The 22,338-nt window shown below is 44.7% G+C and overlaps 1 protein-coding gene across 4 annotated transcripts in view; it reads left to right on the top strand.

The window, feature by feature from the left end:
* The first annotated feature begins 318 nt into the window (after positions 1 to 318).
* The window catches only part of PPP1R13B (protein phosphatase 1 regulatory subunit 13B), a 116,075-nt gene continuing 94,055 nt past the window's right edge, over positions 319 to 22,338 (top strand). For 2 of the 4 annotated variants that reach the window (XM_064375257.1, XM_064375254.1), the window contains exon 1: positions 531 to 580. In XM_064375257.1, coding sequence (XP_064231327.1) covers positions 572 to 580 — 9 coding nt within the window. In that variant the 5' untranslated portion in view covers positions 531 to 571. Of the gene's footprint in view, positions 581 to 1,232; positions 1,309 to 22,338 lie in introns of those variants that run through there. The other 2 variants (XM_064375255.1, XM_064375256.1) reach the window with 2 other exon arrangements.

The following is a 22,338-nucleotide window of genomic DNA, read 5'->3' as shown; positions in this document are numbered from 1 at the left end:
GGACCCGGCCCGACTCTTCCCTGTCGGGCCTCCGTCCTCCCACCGTCCGCGGTCTACCGGAGTCGGGGCTCATGCAGGGGCGGGGGCGGCCACCGGAGCCCACAACGCGCCCGCCCCTCCCCCGCCGCCGGGAGCGCGGACGCGCACGCACCTGGCCGCCGCCGAGAGCGAGGGTGGCGGGCGGAGCCGGGAAGCCCCGCCCTCTCCCCCGCCCCCTCCCGCTCCCGGCCAATCGGAGGGAACGACGGGACCCGTGGGGGGTGTCGCGCTGGGGGCGGGGCCTGCGGGGGCTGAAGAGCGAGAGGGAGGGCGGGCCAGAGGCGGTAGGGCTGGGGCTGAGGCGGCGGCGGCGGCGGCGGCCGGGTGCCCGGGACAGCGACGCAGCGCGCCCGCGGCCGCGACAGGGCCGGCGAAAGCCCCGCAGCCCGCCGCAGCCGCCGCCTCGCCGCGGCCAGGTCGGAGAGCACGGCGGCGGGCGCGCGGCCTTAGAAGGCGGCCGGAGCGGCGGGCACAGCTCAGCGCGGAGCGTCCTGTCAGGCGGCGGCCGGGGGCGCCGCGGACTCGCGCCGCGATGATGCCGGTGGGTGCGGGCGGGCGGCGGTGGCTTCCTCCGCGGGCCGCCGGCCAAGCCGCCTTCCTCCCGCGGCTCCCAGCCCTCGCGGGCCGGTGCGAGGCCGGGCGGGCGGGGAAGGAAGTGGCTGGGCGGGCGCGCCCGGCCGCGGCGCCCCCCGGGCGGGCAGGTGGGGCGGCGCCGGGCTGTCAGCGCGGGGCGGGGGCCGCCTGCGGGCCCTTCCTGCTCGGCCTCCCCGGCCGCGGGGTCGCGGGGGCTGCCGGGGAGAGAAGCGGATGCTTTTGGGGCCGGTCGTCTCCTCGGTCCCCTCCGGCGCGGTCGGACTGTGGGGCCGGTCTCGTGGGCGGCGCAGCCGTGACCGCCTGGAACGAACGTCCTGGGGTCGCGCCGGGAGTCGGTGGGGTGTCCCCCGCGCCGGAGTTCCCACGCTGGCACCCGCGTTCCCGTGGCCTTCGCGGTTTGCTGAGGAAGGCGCCGGGTGCACGGATCTGGAGAGCCATCTTAGGAAGTCCCTTTTCCCGTGTCTGCAGTATCGGTTCGTTTTGCTCTCCGTGCTCTGAAGGTTGAACGAGGTTCGTTTGTAGTGGCGGTGCCTTTGTCCTGCCCTTAAGGATGCCTTCGCCCGGAAAGACATTGGCCATTAAATTTGCCATCGTCCTACCGACCCTTCCCTTTACCTATAATCTAAATGGGAGGGGATGCTGAATTCTGATTTTTAAAAATTGGCGTTTTGGGAGGTAAGCATCATGACTTACGAAAAAATGTGGGACTGATCGTACCCAGTTGGGGAGGTATCGGTTTTCTGAGTGCCTATGGAGTAAGTAAAATTCTCAAACACGTTTATAGTAAAGTAACACAATCAGTTTTTTAACCTACAATACTATTTTACAAATCACATTTCACAGGAAAGTACAATTTCTCTGCATTTTCTACTTGAATATTGCTATTCTGCAACCAAGGACGTTTCGATTAGATTCCATCCCTTTTCATTTCCTTTCTCTTGATAATCTCTTCTCCCCGATTGTAACTCATTTCAGCATGTTTCGTAGCTGGTTTTCAGTGTTTTCCAAGTCTTAAGGTTTATTCTACTTGATCCTTACATCTTTCTTTAGTATTAGGCTTGTTGGGTTTCTAAATATCTGGTTTTAAGTGAATAATTCTCTTGTAATGGAAAGAGAATTGGATGAGCATCAGAAGATGTGGGGTCAAACACTGGTTCTCCCACTTTTTAGCTGTGTGACCTTGAACAAGTCAAGGTCTTTGAGCCTGGAATTACCTCCAAAGTAGGGATAAAAATATACCAACATCTGAGAGCTGTCTTGAGGATCAGATAGGATGTGTCCAAAAGTGCTTGCTGAACAGAATGTCATGCAGATATTGTTAATATGGCTTTGAATTGTCAGTTTTTAATTTTAATCTCTATAAAATAAGGCGTTTGGAAACTTCCCTCCCTTTATTTATTTTATTTTTATTTATTTATTTTTTATTTTTTGCAGCCCCAGCTGTTGCAGGAAACTTCCCTCTCTAATTCTCACTGGCTAGGTTTTGAAAGGCATTATGGTGTTTCAGAATTTTGAAAGTAGTTTTAGTTAAATCATGTAATAGTCGATCGATGCATTCATACTATGGTGGCATTGAAGTATATCTAGAAAAATTTTGGCTGGCTTCATTGTATAATGTTTAATTATAAATTTCCTGCTAAGAAACTTGGTTTACATTTTCCATATGATTCATTCAGACATTTTACTTCAATTCCACGTGATTAGAGTTTTGAGTTCCTACCTTAACAGGTTTCCTTTTTAACAAGTTTATTTAGCTGGCAATTGGGACATTTCTTCAAATTTCTCAAAACAGTAAAATACTGTTTTTTTTTTTTTTTTTAAATAGGTCTATTATCTGTTTAAAACACATTGCTTTTGTTTGCCTTTTAGAAACATATGGTATTTCTCTTAGACTCTCTTTTATGACTTTTACTTTTGTATTTCCTTCGTGATCTCTAAAAATACTACCTGTGGGACTGAGTCCTTCTTCTATTAACACAGTTGGAGTTGGTTGTAAATTTAGTAGGAGTTTTCAGAAATGCCATTCTTACTTGGTAATATCTTTTTTTCTCTTTTTTAATTTAAATTTTAATTTTTAATTCACCTGGGTGCAGGTGGGCTAAGGCCGAAAAGGGCATTCACCACTTGGTAATATCTTAAACCATGTATCCAAAATAGTGCCACTAACAAGATCTTGTACTGAAATGTGCTAGTCTGAACTGACGTGTGCTGTAAAATGCAAACTGTCATCAGATTTACACCAGATTTCAAACACATAGTACCAAAAAATATATAGAACATCTCATTAGTGATGTTTTCATATTGATTACACTTTAAAGTGATATTTTGGATATGCTGAGTTAATAAAAATATTGTTAAAATTAATACTTTCTCAACCTGTTTCATGTAGTTACCACAAAATTTAAAACTGCATTTGTGGCTTGCTTTAGATTTTTATTGGACAGTGCTACTCTACACAAACTGAAAATATGATCCAACTTTCCTTTAATGATTCATCATCATGATGAATACCAAATATACAATAATTTGAGAAAAAATCCCATCTCTACTAAAAATGCAAAAATTAGCCAGTTGTGGTGGCTCATTCCTGTAATCTCAGCTACTCAGGAGGCTGAGGCAGGAGAATTGCTTGAACCCAGAAGGTGGAGGTTGATGAGCCAAGATCACGCCATTGAACTCTAGCCTGGGCAACGAAAGCAGAACTCTGTCTAAAAAAAAAAAAAAGAGTCAGCACTCTGGGCTGGGCTTGGTGCAGTGGCTCATACCTGTAATCCCAGCACTTTGGGAGGCTGAGGTGGGCAGATCACAAAGGCAGAAGTTCAAGACCAGCCTGGCCAATATGGTGAAACGCTGTCTCTACTAAAAATAAAAAATTAGCCAGGCATGGTGGCAGGTGCCTGTAGTCCCAGCTACTTGGGAGGCGGAGGCAAGAGAATTGCTTGAACCTGGGAGGTGGAGGTCGCAGTGAGCCAAGATTGTGCCACTGCACCCCAACCTGGGTGACAGAACGAGACTGTCCCAAAAAAAAAAAAAAACAAGGCTCTCTGGTGGTGGCGTTTGGTAATGTTAGCAGTGGGACACCTAACTTCCATGAGATGCTGTGAAGTGTGGCTATGATTCTACTTATTTCTGTGCAAGGAGCTCTTTCAGCATGTTTACTGCAGGGTGTGGATGACATTAATTTTTTTTTTTTAATATTTAGCTTTCATTAAATATTTACTTATTCTAGGTATTCATTTTCTTCCCAACTATGTAGAAACATTTTGAGGTACTAGAATAGGTTTTTCTCTTTTTTAAATAAACAACGGGCTGGGCCTAGTGGCTCATGCCTGTAATCTTACCATTTTGGGAGGCCAAGGTGGGCGGATCACAAGGTCAGGAATTCAAGAACAGCCTGGCCAATATGGTGAAACCCTGTCTTTAATAAAAAATACAAAACCAAACAAAAAAATTAGCTGGGCATGGTGGCGCATGCCTGTAGTCCCTGCTAATCAGGAGGCTGGCGGGAGAATTACTTGAACCTGGGAAGTAGAGGTTGCTGTGAGCCAAGGTTACACCACTGCACTCCAGCCTGGGCAACAGAATAAGGCTCCATCTCAAAAAATAAATAAATAAAATAAACACTGACATGTAATTGACAACAAAATCCTGAATGGGAAATAGGGTTGTTATTCCTACTTGTTAGTGAAGACCTTTGGATTTAATCTCTTCGGGCCTCAGTTTCTCATCTGTCAAATGAGTTGGATATAGTAATTTTCAGGCATTTGTGGTTGGTTGAGTAGCTGATTTATGGCAGATACTTGTATGAAGTTCTCCAAAATTCATGTTGGTTGCATCAAAGGTTCAGGCAACTCGACACTTGTTTTGGCAGCCTTTAGTAAACTCTTTCATTTCCCAAACATCTTTTATGATAGAGCAGATAGTAAAAGCTCAGTAAATGTTTGCTATTAATTTTTAATTAGTAATTAAGTGACTTGATAAGCTTGATTTTACAGCCTAATTTAGTAAACAAACACCAAAGACTGGATTATTTTTAAAAAATGTTTTTCTTTTTTTCTTTTGAGATAGAGTCTCGATCTGTCACCTAGGCTGGAGTGCATGCTCTTGGCTTACTACAATCTCTGCCTGCCGGATTCAAGTGATTCTCCTGACTCAGCCTCTTGAGTAGCTGAGATTACTGGTGCCACCACCACACCCGGCTAATTTTTTTGTATTTTTAGTATAGATGAGGTTTTAGTATAGATGAGGTTTCACCATGTTGGCCTGGCTAGTCACGAACTCCTGACTTTAAGTGATCTGCCTACCTTGGCCTCTCAGAGTGTTGGGATTATAGGCGTGAGCCACTGCGCCCAGCCTAAAACATTTTTTTAAGTTGATACATTTCTATATGTTTCTGAGGTATATGTGATATTTTGTTACATGCATAGAATGTGTGATGATCAAGTCAGGGTATTTGGGATATCCATTGCTTCTAGCACTTACAATTTCTATGTGTGGGAACATTTCGATAGCTCTCCTAGCTGTTTTGAAATATGCAATACATTGTGTTCTTTATTTTTTTTTTTGAAATGGATTCTCCCTCTGTCACCCAGGCTGGAGTACAGTGGTGTGATCTCAGCTCACTGCAGCCTCCGCCTCCCGGGTTCAAGTGATTCTCCTGCCTCAGCCTCCCTAGTAGCTGGGATTATAGGAGTGTGCTACCATGCCCAGCTAATTTTTTTGTATTTTTAGGAGAGACAAGGTTTCACCATGTTGGCCAAGCTGGTCTTGAATTCCTGACCTCAAATGATCTGTCTGCCTCAGCCCCTCAAAGTGCTGGAATTTCAGACATGAGCCACCGCGCCTGGCCTGGACCAGATTTTTTTTTTCTTTGAGATGGAGTTTTACTGTTGTTGCCCAGGCTAGAGTGCAATGGCACAGTCTTGGCTCACTGCAACTCCGCCTTCTGGATTCAAGCAATTCTCCTGTCTCGGCTTCCCTAGTAGCTGGGATTACAGGTGCCGACCACTACACCAGGCTAATTTTTGTATTTTGAGTAGAGAGAGGGTTTTGCCATGTTGGCCGGGCTGGTCTCAAACTCCTGACCTCGTGATCCACCTGCCTCAGCCTCCCATAGTGCTGGGATTACAGCTGTGAGCCACCACACGCAACATTTTTTTTTAAGCCTCTAGTTTATTTAAAACAAAAATTACATATAATAGTGCCATTTAAGGTAATTTGTTTCTGGCCTTGGACTACCCAAAAATTTCTAAAAGGAAAAACAAAGTCTCAATGATACAAAAATGTGTATGTGAAAGCTTTTTTTGGCTGGGCACAGTGGCTTATAACCCCAGCACTTTGAGAGGCTCAGGTGGGAGGATACCTTGAGGCCAGGAGTTTGAGACCAGCCTGGGCAACATAGGGAGACCCTGTCTCTACAAAAATAAAAAAGAAAACTAGCCGGGCATGGTGGCAAGTGCCTGTAGTCCCAGCTACTGAAGAGGCTGAAGTGGGAGGATCACTTGAGCCTGGGAGGTTGATGCTGCAGTGAGCTGTGGTCATGCTGCTGCACTTCAGCGTGGGTGACCGAGCGAGACTCTGTCTCAAAGTAAATAAAAAGGATCCCAAGGTGAATGTTTTTGACAAAAAGGTGTATTTTCCACCTGGAGTTTGGGGACAACTCAGTTTTAAATGTAAATGTGTTAAATGTATTTTCTTAATTCCTTTCTCAGCATCCTACTCTGAACAGTTTTAGGAATCACAGTTTCTTAGGATTTTTAGCAAAATAGGAACTTAAAATATCACTGGGTTATTGTATTGAAGTTATATAACTGGTTGTCAACATGCATTTGTATGTGTTTGCACAGATGGAGAATAGTTTCTCAGCAAAAGTGTGGTGAGATTTTGGTGCCTTGAAGTGCTGTTGTCATAGTTATTTCACAAACTGTGGTTCTAGGGCTAAACAGAGGAATGGTGGTAATCAGATTCTATTGTGACACTTTCTTGGCTTGATTGCTTTGCTTTATTTCACTGCGCAGATAGCTGTATGACTGTTGTTCAGACTAATTGGTAAGCAAAAGCTGCTGTTACTGGATTTTGTAAAATAAAAATCTTTGGTGACATCATTTAGAACAATATAGAACTGGAAAAATTCGGTCATTTTCATTAAAATTAATGCCATTTGAAATATTAGTATACATTTCAGTACAAGATCTTGTTAGTGGCACTATTGATGTGTTTAGAGAAAATGTTAACTGAGGTTTTAGCAGAATCATGATTTATGCCACACGTTGTGATTGTAATTATCATAGCTCAAGAAAACGCAAAGGCCGTGTGGTAGGAACATGCCCAGCATGCTGGGGGAACAAAATAGGTCTGTGTGGCAGGAGCAGAGTGAGTAGGGGGAAAGTGGAGGAGGTGAAGTCAGAAAGGTAATGGGGACGGTAGTGTAGGATGGATCTTGTAGGGCCTTAGAGGCCATTGTAATGACAAAGGGGATGGAGAGATTTCTTTTTATCAGAAATGAAACACAGTGGTCTGTTTATTGCATCATAAGTAGTTCTGAGTAACAGGCATTGCCTAGGTGACTTTACTATAGTAGGTAAGAGTGCAGACCCTCACATTGTTTTGCTTAAATATGGATGCTGGCATCGCCACTTATGGGCTCTCTGACCTTAAAGTTACTTGACCCTTCACTTCCTTGTCTCTGAGTTGTGCATAATTAGTAACCTTCCATTGTTGGTAGGTGAGTCGATGCATTACTGCAGTGAAAGTTGCCTGGCATGTAGTAAATGCTTAGTAAATATGTTATTTGTAAACTCTATTATTTCCTCTGGAAAGCTTTTACCGTCTCTGCTTTGGCCCACTCTACCATCAGAAGTGCTCACCCTGCCGTGCCTTTTTCTGGGGAGAGGGATATGGTGTAATTCATATGCTATAAAATTCACCTTTTAGTGTGTACAGTTCATTGGTTTTTAGTGTATGCATGAGGTTGTACAACTATTGCCACTGTCTAATTTCAGATTATTTTACCTGGAGTGTCTTTGCAGTACTTGTCTTAGTTGTAATCTTAAACATTTGTGTGACTGGTTGATTCTGTTTCTTGTCCTAGACTGTGAGTTTCATGAGAGCAAGAGCTCTCTCTTTTTGTTTGCCATTATAACACTGCCACTTAGCCCAATGACTGGCACATAGTTGGTGCTCAGTGAATATTTGTTGAATGAAGAAAGATATGATGTGGAAGGTCATGTTGGGCCCCATTGTGAAGAGCTGTATGTGTGTGTGTGCCATAACAGAGTTGGACTTGATCCTGTAGAGATCAAATGTTTTTATTGTTGTTATTTATTTTATTATTTTTTTGAGATGGAGTCTCTGCACAGGCTGGAGTGCAGTGGCATGATCTTGGCTCACTGCAACCTCTACCTCCTGAGTTCAAGCGATTCTCCTTCCTTAGCCTCTTGGATACCTGAGACTACAGGTGTGTGCCACCAGGTCCCGCTAATTTTTGTATTTTTAGTAGAGACAGGATTTTGCCATATTGGCCAGGCTGGTCTGAACTCCTGACCTCAGGTGATCTGTGCGCCTTGGCCTCTCATAGTGCTGGGATTACAGGTGTGAGCCACCATGCCTGGCTAGAAACCACCAAATGTTTTTAAATAGTGGAGTGATAGAGTCAGATTTGTATGATAGGAAAATAATTCTAGAGCCAGAATTATTGGAGGATAGATGGTTGGTGCAGTAAGGGAGATTAAAAATAAACAGGAAGGGTAGTTAGGAAACAAATTGTTGTAGGCCTGACTTTGAGGACCTGAAGAAGAGAAAGATCCACTTGATAGGCAGTAAGTAGATCTGATGGAGAGTGTGTGTATGTGTGCGTGTGAGTGTATGCATGTGAGGGAGTGAGTGCTTGCATACGTGGACATGTAACTGTGTGTGAGAGAGAGGAAGGAAGGAAAGAAGGAAGGAGCATAACTGGAATTGAGGATAACAAGTTTATTGCTTCAGCAGCCAGGCTTGCCTTTTCTTTAAGATAGAAGATACTGCTTGAGAAGGAATAAGTTTAAAGAGTTGTGAGGAGAATAATGAGTTTTATTTTGGCTGTGTGAAGCTTGAGATAGATGTGTGCCATGTCCAGAAAGATGTTACCCTTAAATCTTAAGGTTAAATAAATATGTTAAATTAAAAAAAGTTTGCCTGTTTCAGTGGCTTTAATGTTGTGGGTTAATTGCTGCCTGGTCATTTGCAACACCCACACACATCCTCCCTGTGTTGCCAGTTTGCCTGATAAGCATCACCCTGAGCCCACTGGACCAAGGTTCTCAGGACAGAGACTGGACTCACTTCGTCCATCTTTGTGCTCCAAGCGCCTGGCAGAGTTTATATATAACACTTTTTGTAGAGGTATAATTTCTGTTTGTGTTGATTTCTTATGTTCTGCTTTTTACTCAATGTATTTCTTTTTTTTTTTTTTTTTTTTTTTGAGACGGAGTTTCGCTCTTGATACCCAGGCTGGAGCGCAATGGCGCGATCTCGGCTCACCGCAATCTCCGCCTCCTGGGTTCAGGCAATTCTCCTGCCTCAGCCTCCTGAGTAGCTGGGATTACAGGCACGCGCCACCGTGCCCAGCTAATTTTTTGTATTAGTAGAGACGGGGTTTCACCATGTTGACCAGGATGGTCTCGATCTCTTGACCTCGTGATCCACCCGCCTCGGCCTCCCAAAGTGCTGGGATTACAGGCTTGAGCCACCGCGCCCGGCCTACTCAATGTATTTCTATCTAATGACATTCTTGAAAATAGTACCAGTACATAATAGTCAACGTCACAAATTATCAAAGTACAAACAGATTTTTGTGGTAGAGCTAGAACTTGTGACAGGAAACACAGATGTGAAAAGTGTAGAGCATAGTGGTCGTTAGCAAGTCCAGAGTTGAGACTGTATATTCTGGCTTTGCCTCTTACTAACTCTGTGACTTTGCACAATTTTTTTTTTTTTTTTTTTTTTTTGAGACAGTCTCACCCTGTTGCCCAGGCTGAAGTACAATGGCTTGATCTCAGCTCACTGCAGCCTCCGCCTCCCAGGTTCAAGCAATTCTCCTGCCTCAGCCTCCAGAGTAAGCTGGGATTACAGGTGCTTCAGACTGAGGTGGGTGGATCACCTGAGGTCAGGAGTTCAAGACCAGCCTGGCCAACATAGTGAAACCCCGTCTCTACTAAATATACAAAAATTATCTGGGCATGGTGGTGCATGCCTGTAGTCCCAGCTACTTGGGAGGCTGAGGAAGGAGAATTGCTTGAACCCGGGAGGTCGAGGTTGCAGTGAGCTGAGATTGTGCCACTGCACTCCAGCCTGCACGACGGGAGTGAGACTCCATCTCAAAAAAAAACCAAAAAAACCCCACTGTATTTCATAATGCTGTTAGGATTGTTAGTTGCTTAGAGCATTATCTGTTACTATATGTAATAAGTAGTTGGGGGCCAGGCGCGGTGACTCACACCTATAATCCCAGCACTTTGGGAGGCCGAGGTAGGCGCATCACTTGAGGTCAGGAGTTCAAGAGCAGCCTGGCCAACATTGTAAAACCTTGTCTTTACTAAAAATAGAAAAAAATTAGCCAGGCGTGGTAGCAGGCGCCTGTAACCCCAGCTGTCTGGGAGGCTGAGGCAGGAAAATTGCTTGAGCAGAGGTTGCAGTGAGCTGAATCGTGCCACTGCACTCCAGCCTGGACACCAAGACTCTATCTTAAAAAAAAAAAAAGTAGTCAGTAGGCCAGGTGCCATGGCTTACGTCTGCAATCCTAGCACTTCAGGAGACCAAGGTGGAAGGATTGCTTGTGGCCAGGAGTTTGACGCTAGACAGGGGAGCATAGTGAGACCCTGTCTCTATGAAAAATAAAAATAAAAAATTAGCAGGACATAGTGGCATGCCTTTGTAGACCCAGCAACTCAGGAGGCTAATACAGGAGGGTCGCTTGAGCCTGGGAAGTTGAGGCTGCAGTGAGCTATGATCACACCACTGTACTTCAGCCTGGACAACAGAGTGAGACCCCATCTCTTTTTTTTAAAAAAAATTTTAATTTTTTATTAATTTTTTTTTTTTTATAGAGATGGGGTTTCTCCTTGTTGGTCAGGCTGGTCTCAAACTCCTGACCTTAGGTGATCCACCCGCCTCGGCCTCCCAAAGTGCTGGGATTATAGGAGTGAGCCACCGCACTGGGCCTGAGACCCCATTTCTTTAAAAGGAAAAGAAAATGCTGGGGACAATGTCTCATGCCCAACACTTTGGGAGGCTGAGGCAGGAGGATTGCTTGAGCCAAAGAGTTCAACACCAGCCTGGGCATCATGGCAAACCCCATCTCTACCAAAATAATACAAAAATTAGCTGGGCATGGTGGCTCACACCTGTGTTCCCAGCTACTCAGGAGGCTAAGGTAGGAGGATCCCTTGAGCCTGGGAGGCAGAGGTTGCAGTGAGCCACCTTCATGCCATTGCACTCGAGTCTTGGTAATAGATCCTGTCTTTAAAAAAAAAAAAAAAAAAAAAAAAAGAGCAAATGTTTACCAAGTACTTTTTCTCCAGCAATCATAAGACTTCTTGGCAGACAAGATTCAGTCAGAAAAGGATCACACTGACCCTGTTACTCTGAGGCAGAATGCTTGTGCTCTTCATGCTGAGAGAAGCTGCATGGTAATCACAAAATCTATTAAGTTAATAGAACAGAGAGAAAATAGTTTGCTTTTCTTAGAAATTGAAGTTTAGCTGGGTGCGGTGGCTCACGCCTGTAATCCCAGCCCTTTGGGAGGCCAAGGCAGGTGGATCACCTGAAGTCACGAGTGGGAGACCAACTTGACCAACATGAGGAAACCCTGTCTCCACTAAAAATACAAAAAATTAGCTGGGTATGGTGGTGGGCACCTGTAATCCAAACTACTTGGGAGGCAGAGGCGGGAGAATAGCTTCAACCTGGGAAGCAGAGGTTGCAGTGAAGTGAGAGAGATCGTGCCATTGTACTCCAGCCTGGGCAGCAAGAGTGAAACTCCATCTCGGGGGGTTAGGGGGGGTGGGGGTAGGCCGGATATGGTGGCTCATGCCTGTAATCCCAGCACTTTGGGAGGCTGAGGTGGGCGGATCGTGAGGTAAGGAGATCGAGACCATCCTGGCCATGGTGAAACCCTGTCTCTACTAAAATACAAAAAATTAGCTGGGTGTGGTGGCACGCACCTGTAGTCCCAGCTACTCAGGAGGCTGAGGCAGGGGAATCACTTGAATCCGGGAGACGGAGGTTGCAGTGAGCCGAGATCACGCCACTGCACTCCAGCCTGGCGAAAGAGCAAGACTCCGTCTCAAAAAAAAAGAAAGAAATTAAAGTTTACCTTCTCTGCGCAGTGCTTTCTGTTACCCAGACCTGACGCAGAACCAGAATAAAGTTCACTTCACGCAGTGTTCTGTCAGCTGAAAAGCTGATTTCCTGTTTCGTGGTCCCTGCGTCGATGGTACCTTCCATCTTGTATGAAATGCCCCTCCCCTTCCTGTGCTTTATTCCTCTTTGTAGTATTTTTTGAGACAGAGTCTCACTCTGTCATCCAGGCTGGAGTACACCAGCGCAATCTTGACTCACTGCAACCTCCGCCTGCCGGTTTCAAGCAATTCTCATGCTTCAGCCTCCCAAGCAGCTGGGACCACATGTGTGCTCCACCATGCCCAGCTAATTTTTTGTATTTTCGTTAGAGATGGAGTTTCGCCATGTTGGTCAGGCTGGTCTCGAACTCCTGGCCTCAAGTGATCCGCCTGCCTCAGCCTCCCAAAGTGTTGGGATTACAGGTGTGAGCCACTACACCCAGCCAATTCCTCTTTGTAGTGCTTATGTCAGCCTGCTGTTTATTTGTGGAAGCATCATGAAAGCAGAGTTTGTTTTCTTTTCCCACTGCAGTATCCTTGGCACTTAGAACGTTGCGGGTCTCTGGTAGGCATTTAATATGTACTTGCTTACTGAATGAACTCAGCACGCCTTTAGGATGCATTGATTACATGCTGGGTCTGCCTTTGCTTTTGGTGAGCTCATATTGTGGAGAACAATCATGTAACCAAAAAAAAAAAGTCATTCCAAAAGATAAAAGTCAGAATACAAGGTGTAGCGGAGTACAATGGCAGAGAGGTCTTGTCAACCTCGAGATGTTGGGAAGTTTCACAGAGGAGGCGACATTTGAGTGGGATTTGGAAGACTGAGGAAGGAGTGAAGGTGATGGGGAAGGGCTTTTTGGTAGAAGGATTTTTTTTTTTTTTTTTTTTTTTGAGAAAGAATCTCTGTCGCTTAGGCTAGTGTGCAGTAGTACCGTGTCTGCTGACTGCAACGTCTCCTGGGTTCAAGGAATTCTGCCTCAGCCTCCTGAGTAGCTGGGATTATAGGCACCCAGCACCAGGCTTGGCTAATTTTTTAATATTTTTGGTAGAGATGGGGTTTCACCAAGTTGGCCAGGCTGGTCTCAAACTCCTGACCTCAGGTGATCCACCCTCCTTAGCCTCCCAAAGTGCTAGGATTACAGACATGAGCTACCGTGCCCAGCCCTCCCATCCTTTTTATTTTGAGATGGAGTCTCGCTCTGTCATCCAGGCTGGAGTGCAGTGGCATGATCTCTGCTTCCTGGGTACAAGCGATTCTTATGCCTCAGCCTTCAGAGTAGCTGGGATTACATACAGGTGCACACCACACACCCAGCTAAATTTTGTATTTTAGTAGAAATGGGATTCCACCATGTTGTCCATGCTGGTCTCAAACTCCTGACCTCAGGTGGTCTACTCACCTTAGTCTCCCAAGTAGCTGGGATTACAGGTACCCATCACTGTGCCCAGCTAATTTTTGTATTTTTAATTGAGACTGGTTTTGCTGTGTTGGCCAGGCTGGTCTTGAACTCCTGACCTCAGGTGATCCGTCCGCCTCGGCCTCCCAAAGTGCTGGGATTATAGCCATGAGCTACCATGCCCAGCCAATGGGTCTTAAGCTGAGATGTAAAGTGCTCCAATTTTAGTTAAAAGTGGTACCTTTAAGTGTATGAAGGTGAAGAGAGTAGTCCTTTACAATAGTCAAGGCAGAGAAAGGTCTCTGAGTGATCAAAATAGTTGTGAAAGAACCTGGCGTTGAAGCTGAATTCGGTTTGTTGATCTCCTCAATCCTTCAGGTAACCTTTATTCCTACATGTTACATAGTTCCAATTTACCTGGCTTCTAAGCCATTAGAAGCTGTATCTGAGGTTGCTAGAGGGGTAGTCATTGGCAGACAGACTGGCTGGAGATTGTGGTCTCATGCTGGAAATCATACAGAGGTATAGCTTCAAGCACAACCTGAGGTTGAGGTCTGAGGGTGGGCAGCCTGACCTTAGTCAGTCCAAGGGTAGTCACGATTACAGATGACACATTACACTTAGGGTAGTGGTTAAAGTTCCTCATGATGACTGAGTCATCAAGAAAACAGTAAATAATATCAGTGATGTAGACAGCAACTGGATACATTTTAGATGAGCTGTGTGCAACAGAAACATAACTTTTTTTTTTTTTTTTTTTTAAGAGCTAAGATCTTGCATTGCTGCCCAGGCTGGAATACAGTGACAGGCTCACTGTAACTTTAAACTCCCGGGCTCAAACAATCCTCTTGCCTTAGCCTCCTGAACAGCTGGGACTACAGGTACACACCACCATCCCTGGCTAATTTTTAATTTTTTTCAAGAGCTACTGCGCCCAGCTGCAGTTTTCTAGGAGCCACATTAAAAAGGCAAAAGAGGGCCGGGTGCAGTGGCTCACGCCTGTAATCCCAGCACTTTGGGAGGCCGAGGCGGGTGGATCACGAGGTCAAGAGATCGAAACCATCCTGGTCAACATGGTGAAACCCCGTCTCTACTAATACAAAAAATTAGCTGGGCATGGTGGCGCGTGCCTATAATCCCAGCTACTCAGGAGCCTGAGGCAGGAGAATTGCCTGAACCCAGGAGGCGGAGGTTGCGGTGAGCCGAGATCATGCCATTGCACTCCAGCCTGGGTAACGAGCGAAACTCCGTCTCAAAAAAAAAAAAAAAAAAAAAAAAAGAATTGAAGAATTGCTTGAACTTGGGAGGCGGAGGCTGCAGTGAGCCAAGAATTGTGACACTGCACTGCAGCCTAGGTGACAGAGCAAGACTCGGTCTCAAAAAAAAAAAAAAAAAAAAGGCAAAAGAGGCCGAGTGTGGTGGCTCGCACCTGTAATCCCAGAACTTTGGGAGGCCAAGGCGGGTGATCACTTGAGGTCAGGAGTTCAAGACCAGACTGGCCAACATAGTGAAACCCCATCTGTACTAATAATACAAAAATTAGCCAGACGTAGTGACACGCGCCTGTAATCCCAGCTACTGGGGAAGCTGAGGCTTGAGAATCACTTGAACTTGGGAGGCAGAGATTGCAGTGAGCTGAGATTGTATCACTGCACTCCGACCTGGGTGACAGAGTGAGACTCTGTCTAAAAAAAAAAAAGTAAAAGAATGAAGTTGAAATTAATTGTAATATATTTTATCTAACTAATTATATAAAAAAATAATTGAGGCTAGGTACAGTGGCTCACACCTGTAATCTCAGCACTTTGGGAGGCCGAGGTGGGCGGATCATGAGGTCAGGAGATCAAGATCATCCTGGCTAACATGGTGAAAGCTCATCTCTACTAAAAATACAAAAAATTAGCTAGGTGTGGTGGTGGGCACTTGTAGTTTCAGCTACTCAGGAGGCTGAGGCAGGAGAATTGCTTGAACCTGGAAAGTAGAGGTTGTAGTGAGCTGACATTGTGCCACTGCACTCTAGCCTGGGCGACAGAGTGAGACTCTGACTCAAAAAAAAAAAAAAAAAAGTATGTGTGTGTGTGTGTATATTATTTGAATATGTAGTTAACATTAAAACATCATTAATGAGCTATTTTACATTCTTTTCTTCATACTAATTGGGTCTCTCAAATTTCAGAACATATTTTATGTATGTGGTAGAACTCAATTTGGCTTAACCCATACCCCAGGTTCTCGGTAGCCATGTGTGCCAGTGGCCATCATATGTACAATACAGTTTCAGATTTTGCCTGAGATGGAAGGGTTAAACCCCCAGCCATTCACAGAATGCTGCCATTCATAATAATTAATTTCTCAAGGGTTATAGGTGGCTGGGGTTTTATTATAGTAGTTTTCAGTTATGAATACTTGCTTTTATGTTTGGAAAACTATTGGGAGGCAATAAAGAGTGCAGATTGTGGAACAGACTATCTGGGTTTGAGTCTCAACTCTGTCATTTCCTGGCTATGTAATATTGAACGAGTTACTTAATTTCTCTGTGTCTCAGTTTCCTCATCTGTAAAATAAGGGTCATAGTAGTACCTCCCTCATTAGGTTTTATGAGTTTTAAATGAGTTGTTACATATGAAGAACCTATAAGACACCGGGCTTGGTGACTCACGCCTGTAGTCCCAGCACTTTGGGAAGCCAAGGTGGGGGGAGTCACCTGAGGTCAGGAGTTTGAGGCCAGCCTGGCCAACTTGGGGAAACCCCTTTTCTACTAAAAATATAAAAATTAACTGGGTGTGGTGGTATGTGTCTGTAGTCCCAGCTACTCAGGAGCCTGAGGCAGGAGAATCACTTGAACTCAGGGGGCAGGAGTTGCAGTGAGCTGAGATCGCACCACTGTACTCCAGCCTGGGTGACAGAGTCAGACTTCTTCTTAAAAATAAAAATACCAAAATTAACTGGGCATGGTGGCACACGCCTGTAGTCCCAGCTACTCTGGAGGCTGAGGCAGGAGAATCACTTGAACCCAGGAGGCGGAGGTTGCAGTGAGCCGAGATTGTGCCACTGCGCTCCATCCTGGCCACAGAGTGAGACTCTGTCTAAAAAAATAATAAATTAAAAATTAAAAAAATATTAGCCTGGTGTGGTGGTGCTCATCTGTAGTCCCCAGATACTTTAGAGGCTGAGGTGGGAGGAATGCCTGAGCCCAGGAGATTGAGGCTGCAGCCAGCTGTGATCCTATCACTGCACTCCAGCCTGGGTGGCAGAGAGAGACCCTTGTGTATACTAACTATACACTATAGATGTGTGTTGTTATCCTCAAAATGTTTATTATCTCTAAAATGTTAGGCTGGGTGTGGGTGGCTCACTCCTGTGATCCCAACGTTTTGGTAGGCCAAGGCAGAAGGGTCGCTTGAGGCCAGGAGTCTGAGACCAGCCTGGGCAACATAGAAAGGACCTTGTCTGTATTAAAAAAATTTAAAAAAAATTAAATGATTTTGATTCAATATAGTTCAAAGACATTCTTGCTTTAGAGATTACTTAATTTCAGATAGGCATCTAGCAAGTTTTCACTTGAAGAAAAAAATGCAAAGGTGTCATTTTGTGAGGATGCTCTCTGATGTCTTTGGGTAACTAGCTTTCTTGTTTGCTGTGGCATTTGAGTCTGCTTAACTACCACAGCAGTAGTGTAATTAATGATTAAAGGATTTATGTTTATAATTAAAATTAGAAAAATTTTGAAAGAATGATTTTTATCAGCATTTAATTAATAATACTGTTACAATTAAACCACTTTCTCTTTTAAACACTTTATGAATTCTGTGTCTGGGGAGATTTCATAGTTTTAACCTTTTTTTTTTTTGGCAGTCAGTTTATTTAACACACTGGATTATTTTGAGAGTTTCCACTTTTGTTCTTTGTAAATAGAGTAGAAAAGAGTAGCAAAAGTAAAATAAAAATATAAAAAGATTACTGTTTAGTATCTGGAAGATGGGTAAGAGGAGGGCCTTTATCACCTTATGGAATGAAGCAGCATGGCTGGAAACAACCAAATCTTGATATGGTTATTTAAATGTCAAGTTTTTGGCACAGAAGAAAGCAGCTCCTAATGGGGGATTCTTCAGTCCTGTTTTCATCTGCCATTGATTAGCAATTTAGCCCTGCTACTATCCAGTTATTCTGTCTTCTTGGGACATAATCTACCTACCCTCTCATTCCCATCTGTGGCTAACTCCTTTCTGTCTCAGCCTTCCTGTGGTGTCCTTTGGGAAGTCTTTCTTGATGGAGCAGGCAGCCCTTCTGTGGGATCTTGTGGCACTCCGCAGTTCTGTACTGCAGTTTTCTGTTGTCTCTTCTCTGTGTCTGCTCCACATTTAGTGAGGGTGGAAGTTGGCTCAGAGCTTACCCCAGTGCCAAGCTGGGCTCAGTAAAATTTTCCTAAATGAATTAATGAGTGATCCTGTAGATGTAACCAATTTATGTCATACTGCCTTACACTATGGGTTTTGGCTTCTTCTGTGTTTTTTTTTTTTTGAAGACAGAGTTTCACTCTTGTGTCCCAGTCTGGAGTGCAATGGTGTGATGTCGGCTCACTGTAACCTCTGCCTCCTGGGTTTAAGTGATTTTCCTGTCTCAGCCTCCTGAGCAGCTGGGATTACAGGTGCCTGTCACCATGTCCACCTAGTTTTTCTGTATTTTTAGTAGAGACGGGGTTTCTACACGTTGGCCAGGCTGGTCTTGAACTCCTGACCTCAGGTGATCCACCTGCCTCAGTCAACCTCCCACGGTGCTGGAATTACAGGCGTGAGCCACCACGCCCAGCCACGCTTTTTATCTGCCATGTCTTGCCATAAAACAAAAACAAATCCTAGAACCCAATTTTAATCTCTTTATGTGGTTAGTTGCCTCTGGTATTGAACAAATCCTTAAAAATCACACTTAATCAAGAATGCCTTATGATCCAGTTGGGTTCTTGTCCTTTTTGAGAGTTATTAGATACTGAGTAATTAGATACTGAGGCTTCTAAGGGGTAACTAGGAGAGGAAAATGCTGTTTTTATAATAGCAATAGTAGCTGCGTATACTTTTGGTAGTAAACTCACAGTAGCTAAGTTCCCTGATTAAATGTAATGGAAAAGTGAACCTCAGTGTTTTGTCAGCTTTTTTTTGTTATATGACAACCAATTATTATTGACATCTCTTAAGCTGAAGCTTTATGGTTAATGATATACTGTATAAACCTGTTTCTAGCAGTTTATGAGATATTGGCTAATATTCAGAGGAGAAGTCTGGTGCTAGGAATTACCAAAACCAAAATTTTGCACTACCATGAGACAAGAGATGGGTTTCTCAATGTTTTTGGAGGCTCTAATACACATTTAGATTTTTGCAAAATCTTATTACCTTCACAGTCCACTCTTCACCCCCAAATAGTGCCTAGTATAATCTGTTTTCTTAACCTTTTGTTTGTTTATTTTGGTAGAGACAGGCTTTAGCTATGTTGCCCAGGCTGGTGTTGACCTCCTGGCTTCCCTGCTCTGCACGGCCTATACCTAGCATAATCTAAACTTAACTGCTTTTTACTTTTGTTTTGAAATTTTCAATGTATTTCTGTGGTTTGAAGCTTTATTAGTTTGTCATAAAACCGTAATTTATGATCTCTCTTACTATATAAAGTGAGGAGGGATTCAGACTAATAACTGCTAAGATCCTTTGTAGTGCTGACTTTTTGTGGTAATAGCTGAGTAGACCTCTTTATACGAAAGCTCTGTTCGGGAACCTCCTGGTGAGGCATGTGGGTTTCAAGTTGGAGTTGTGTATGCATCCTGTGATCCAGGAAGGCCAAGTGGCCTGGACTGAGCAGGAAACAGTTCTATCCTGGGGGTTAGAGCTATAGCGGCTTACTTTGGAGATATTGCGAGTTTGGTTCCAGACTACTTAAATAAAGCAAATAATCGCAGTAAGTGAGTGACACAGATTTTTCAGTTTCTCAGTGCATATAAAAGTTATGTTTGGGCTGGGCACGGTGGCTCACGCCTGTAATCCCAGCACTTTGGGAGGCCGAGTTGGGCGGGTCACGATGTCAGGAGATCGAGACTGTCTGGCCAACGTGGTGAAATCCCATCTTTACTAAAAAAATTTTTTTTTTTTTTTTTTTTTTTGAGACGGAGTTTCGCTCTTGTTACCCAAGCTGGAGTGCAATGGCGCGATCTCGGCTCACCACAACCTCCGCCTCCTGGGTTCAGGCAATTCTCCTGCCTCAGCCTCCTGAGTAGCTGGGATTACAGGCACGCACCACAATGCCCAGCTAATTTTTTGTATTTTTAGTAGAGACTGGGTTTCACCATGTTGATCAGGATGGTCTCGATCTCTTGACCTTGTGATCCACCCACCTCGGCCTCCCAAAGTGCTGGGATTACAGGCGTGAGCCACCGCGCCTGACCTAAAAAATATTTTTTAAAAATTAGCTGGACACGGTGGCAAGTGCCTGTAATCCCAGCTACTTAGGAGTCTGAGGCAGGAGAGTAGCTTGAATCAGGGAGTCGGAGGTTGCAGTGAGCCAAGATTGCCCCACTGCACTCCAGCCTGGTGGCAGAGCAAGACTGTCTCAAAAAAAAAAAAAAAAGTTTGGCCAAGTGGGGTGGCTCATGCCTGTAATCCCAACACTTTGGGAGGGTGAGGTGGGTGGATGACCTGAGGTCAGGAGTTCAAGACCAGCCTGACCAACACGGTGAAACCTGTCTCTACTAAAAATACAAAAATTTTAAAAATAATAATATAAAGAAAAATATAAAAATTAGCCAGGCCTGGTGACAGGCACTTGTAATTTCGGCTACTCGGGAGGCTGAGCCACCAGAATTGTTAGAACCTGGGAGGCAGAAGTTGCAGTGAGCCAGGATTGCACCACTGCACTCCAGCCTGGGTAATAGAGCGAGACTCTGTCTCAAAAGAAAAAAGAAAAAATCATTGTCTGTCATTGTCTACAGTGTTGTTTAGTGTAGCCACCTTTATCAGTGATCTTAGCTAGATCTTCTGGGTAACTTGCTGCAGCTTTTCTGTCTGTCATTACTTGCTGCTTCGCCTTGCACTTTTTTTTTTTTTATACGGAGTCTCACTCTGTTGTCCAGACTGGAGTGCATTGGCACGATCTCCACTTGCTGCACCCTCCATCTCCTGGGTTCAAGTGATTCTCCTGCCTCAGCATCCCGAGTAGCTGGGACTACAGACGCATGCCACTACACCCGGCTAATTTTTTGTATTTTTAGTAGAGACGGGTTTTCACCTTCTTAGCCAGGATGATTTCAATCTCCTGATCTTGTGATCTTCCCGCCTTGGCCTCCCAAAGTGCTGGGATTACAGGCATGAGGCACCATGCCCAGCCTAATAATGCCTGTCTCTAAATAAATTATCATGTGATCATATAGAGAAACAGCCTTAAAAAAGAGAATGAGGTAGAATGTTAGCTTTTCAGCTAACAAAACATTGTTAGTTGAAAAACTAACATTCTACTTTATGTGGCCTCATTGTGAAAAGAGAAGAAAGTGTTTTGTGGTGTAGAAAGGCTTTAAAAGGATATGTATTACCTGCTGTCTACCATGTGGGTCATTAGGGGGCTGTTTTTTATTTCCTCCATTGATTGACTTTTTTCTAAAAAGAGTATATGTGTATTAATTTGTAAATTTGTAAGAATAAGAAAGATACTTAAAAAAATTACTAACCAGGATTTCTGGCAGGTTTGAAAGATTTTATACATGGAAAATGATCAGCACAAGGTCTAGCGTGTAGTAAATGCCAGTAAGTGGGTGCTATTACTGTTATTGTTGGAGGTGGCAGCTAAGGAGGAGGAAGACTGCTAGACTGAACAATTTTGGTGGTTGAAATTTGGTTCTGGGGTTTAGAATTCCCAAGGTCAGTTGATTCCCCAGTTATAATATCTTGGTGACAAAGTGGGGTCCAGAGCCCATCGGCTTTGGCTAGCCTTGTGTGGAAGGAGGCAAAACGTAGACCAAAGCTAAGTCCAGTGTGCAGGGCGTACGTGAACACTGCCTTCCCTTCCTCTCCATCCCTCCCCTTCTCCTGTGAGGATAACACTGTCCAACTCACCTTGATGGAGGGAGAGTGGTGGCCTGCCAAATTATTCCTGTTTTTTTTTTTTTGAGACAGAGTCTCGCTCTGTCACCCAGGCCAGAGTGCAGTGGCATGATCTCAGTTCACTGCAACCTCTGCCTCCTGCGTTCAAGCGATTCTCCTGTCTCAGCCTCCTGAGTAGCTGGAACTAACAGGCTCGTGCCACCATGCCTGGCTAATTTTTTGTATTTTTAGTAGAGATGGTGTTTCACTGTGTTAGCCAGGATGGTCTCCATCTCCTGACCTCATGATCTGCCTGCCTCGGCCTCTCAAAGTGCTGGGATTACAGGCATGAGCCACCGTGCCCGGCCAAATTGTCCTTGTTCTAAGAGACTTGGGGATCCTTCTGGGCAATATGATATAATAGGCTTTTGGGATCATCCCTGGGTTTAGATTCTGATCCCCACCAAAGTATCAAGCATCTCTCGAGTCTGCTTCTCTGTCTGTAACATGGGGATGATATGACCTACCTCATTCACTTGCATGTCATAAATGGTTCTTTTCCTTGTTCCTGTTCAATGCAGGAAGGATTAGGAAAGAATTTTTTTTAAGTGACAAGTCTTGGGAGGAATTGACAAGTCTTGGGAGGCTTACTTCTCATCTGCCGGTGAAATAGGTAGTTAGGGTGAATTTTTATGAAGAAAGAAATGTATTCTGTAGGGTTTTGGTATTTTCTTTTTAGACTTGATTTTTAAACATTAGTGGCTTTGGCTGGGTGCGGTGGCTCAATGCTTGTAATCCCACCACTTTGGGAGGCTGAGAAGGGCAGATCACCTGAGGTGAGGAGTTCTAGACCAGCCTGGCCAACATGACAAA

The sequence above is a fragment of the Aotus nancymaae genome, unplaced genomic scaffold (genome assembly GCF_030222135.1).
Source record: "Aotus nancymaae isolate 86718 unplaced genomic scaffold, 86718_ANA_hifiasm-v0.15.2.pri h1tg000011l, whole genome shotgun sequence".
Taxonomy (NCBI): Eukaryota; Metazoa; Chordata; class Mammalia; order Primates; family Aotidae; genus Aotus; species Aotus nancymaae.
This window is presented reverse-complemented; position numbering and strand designations above follow the sequence as displayed.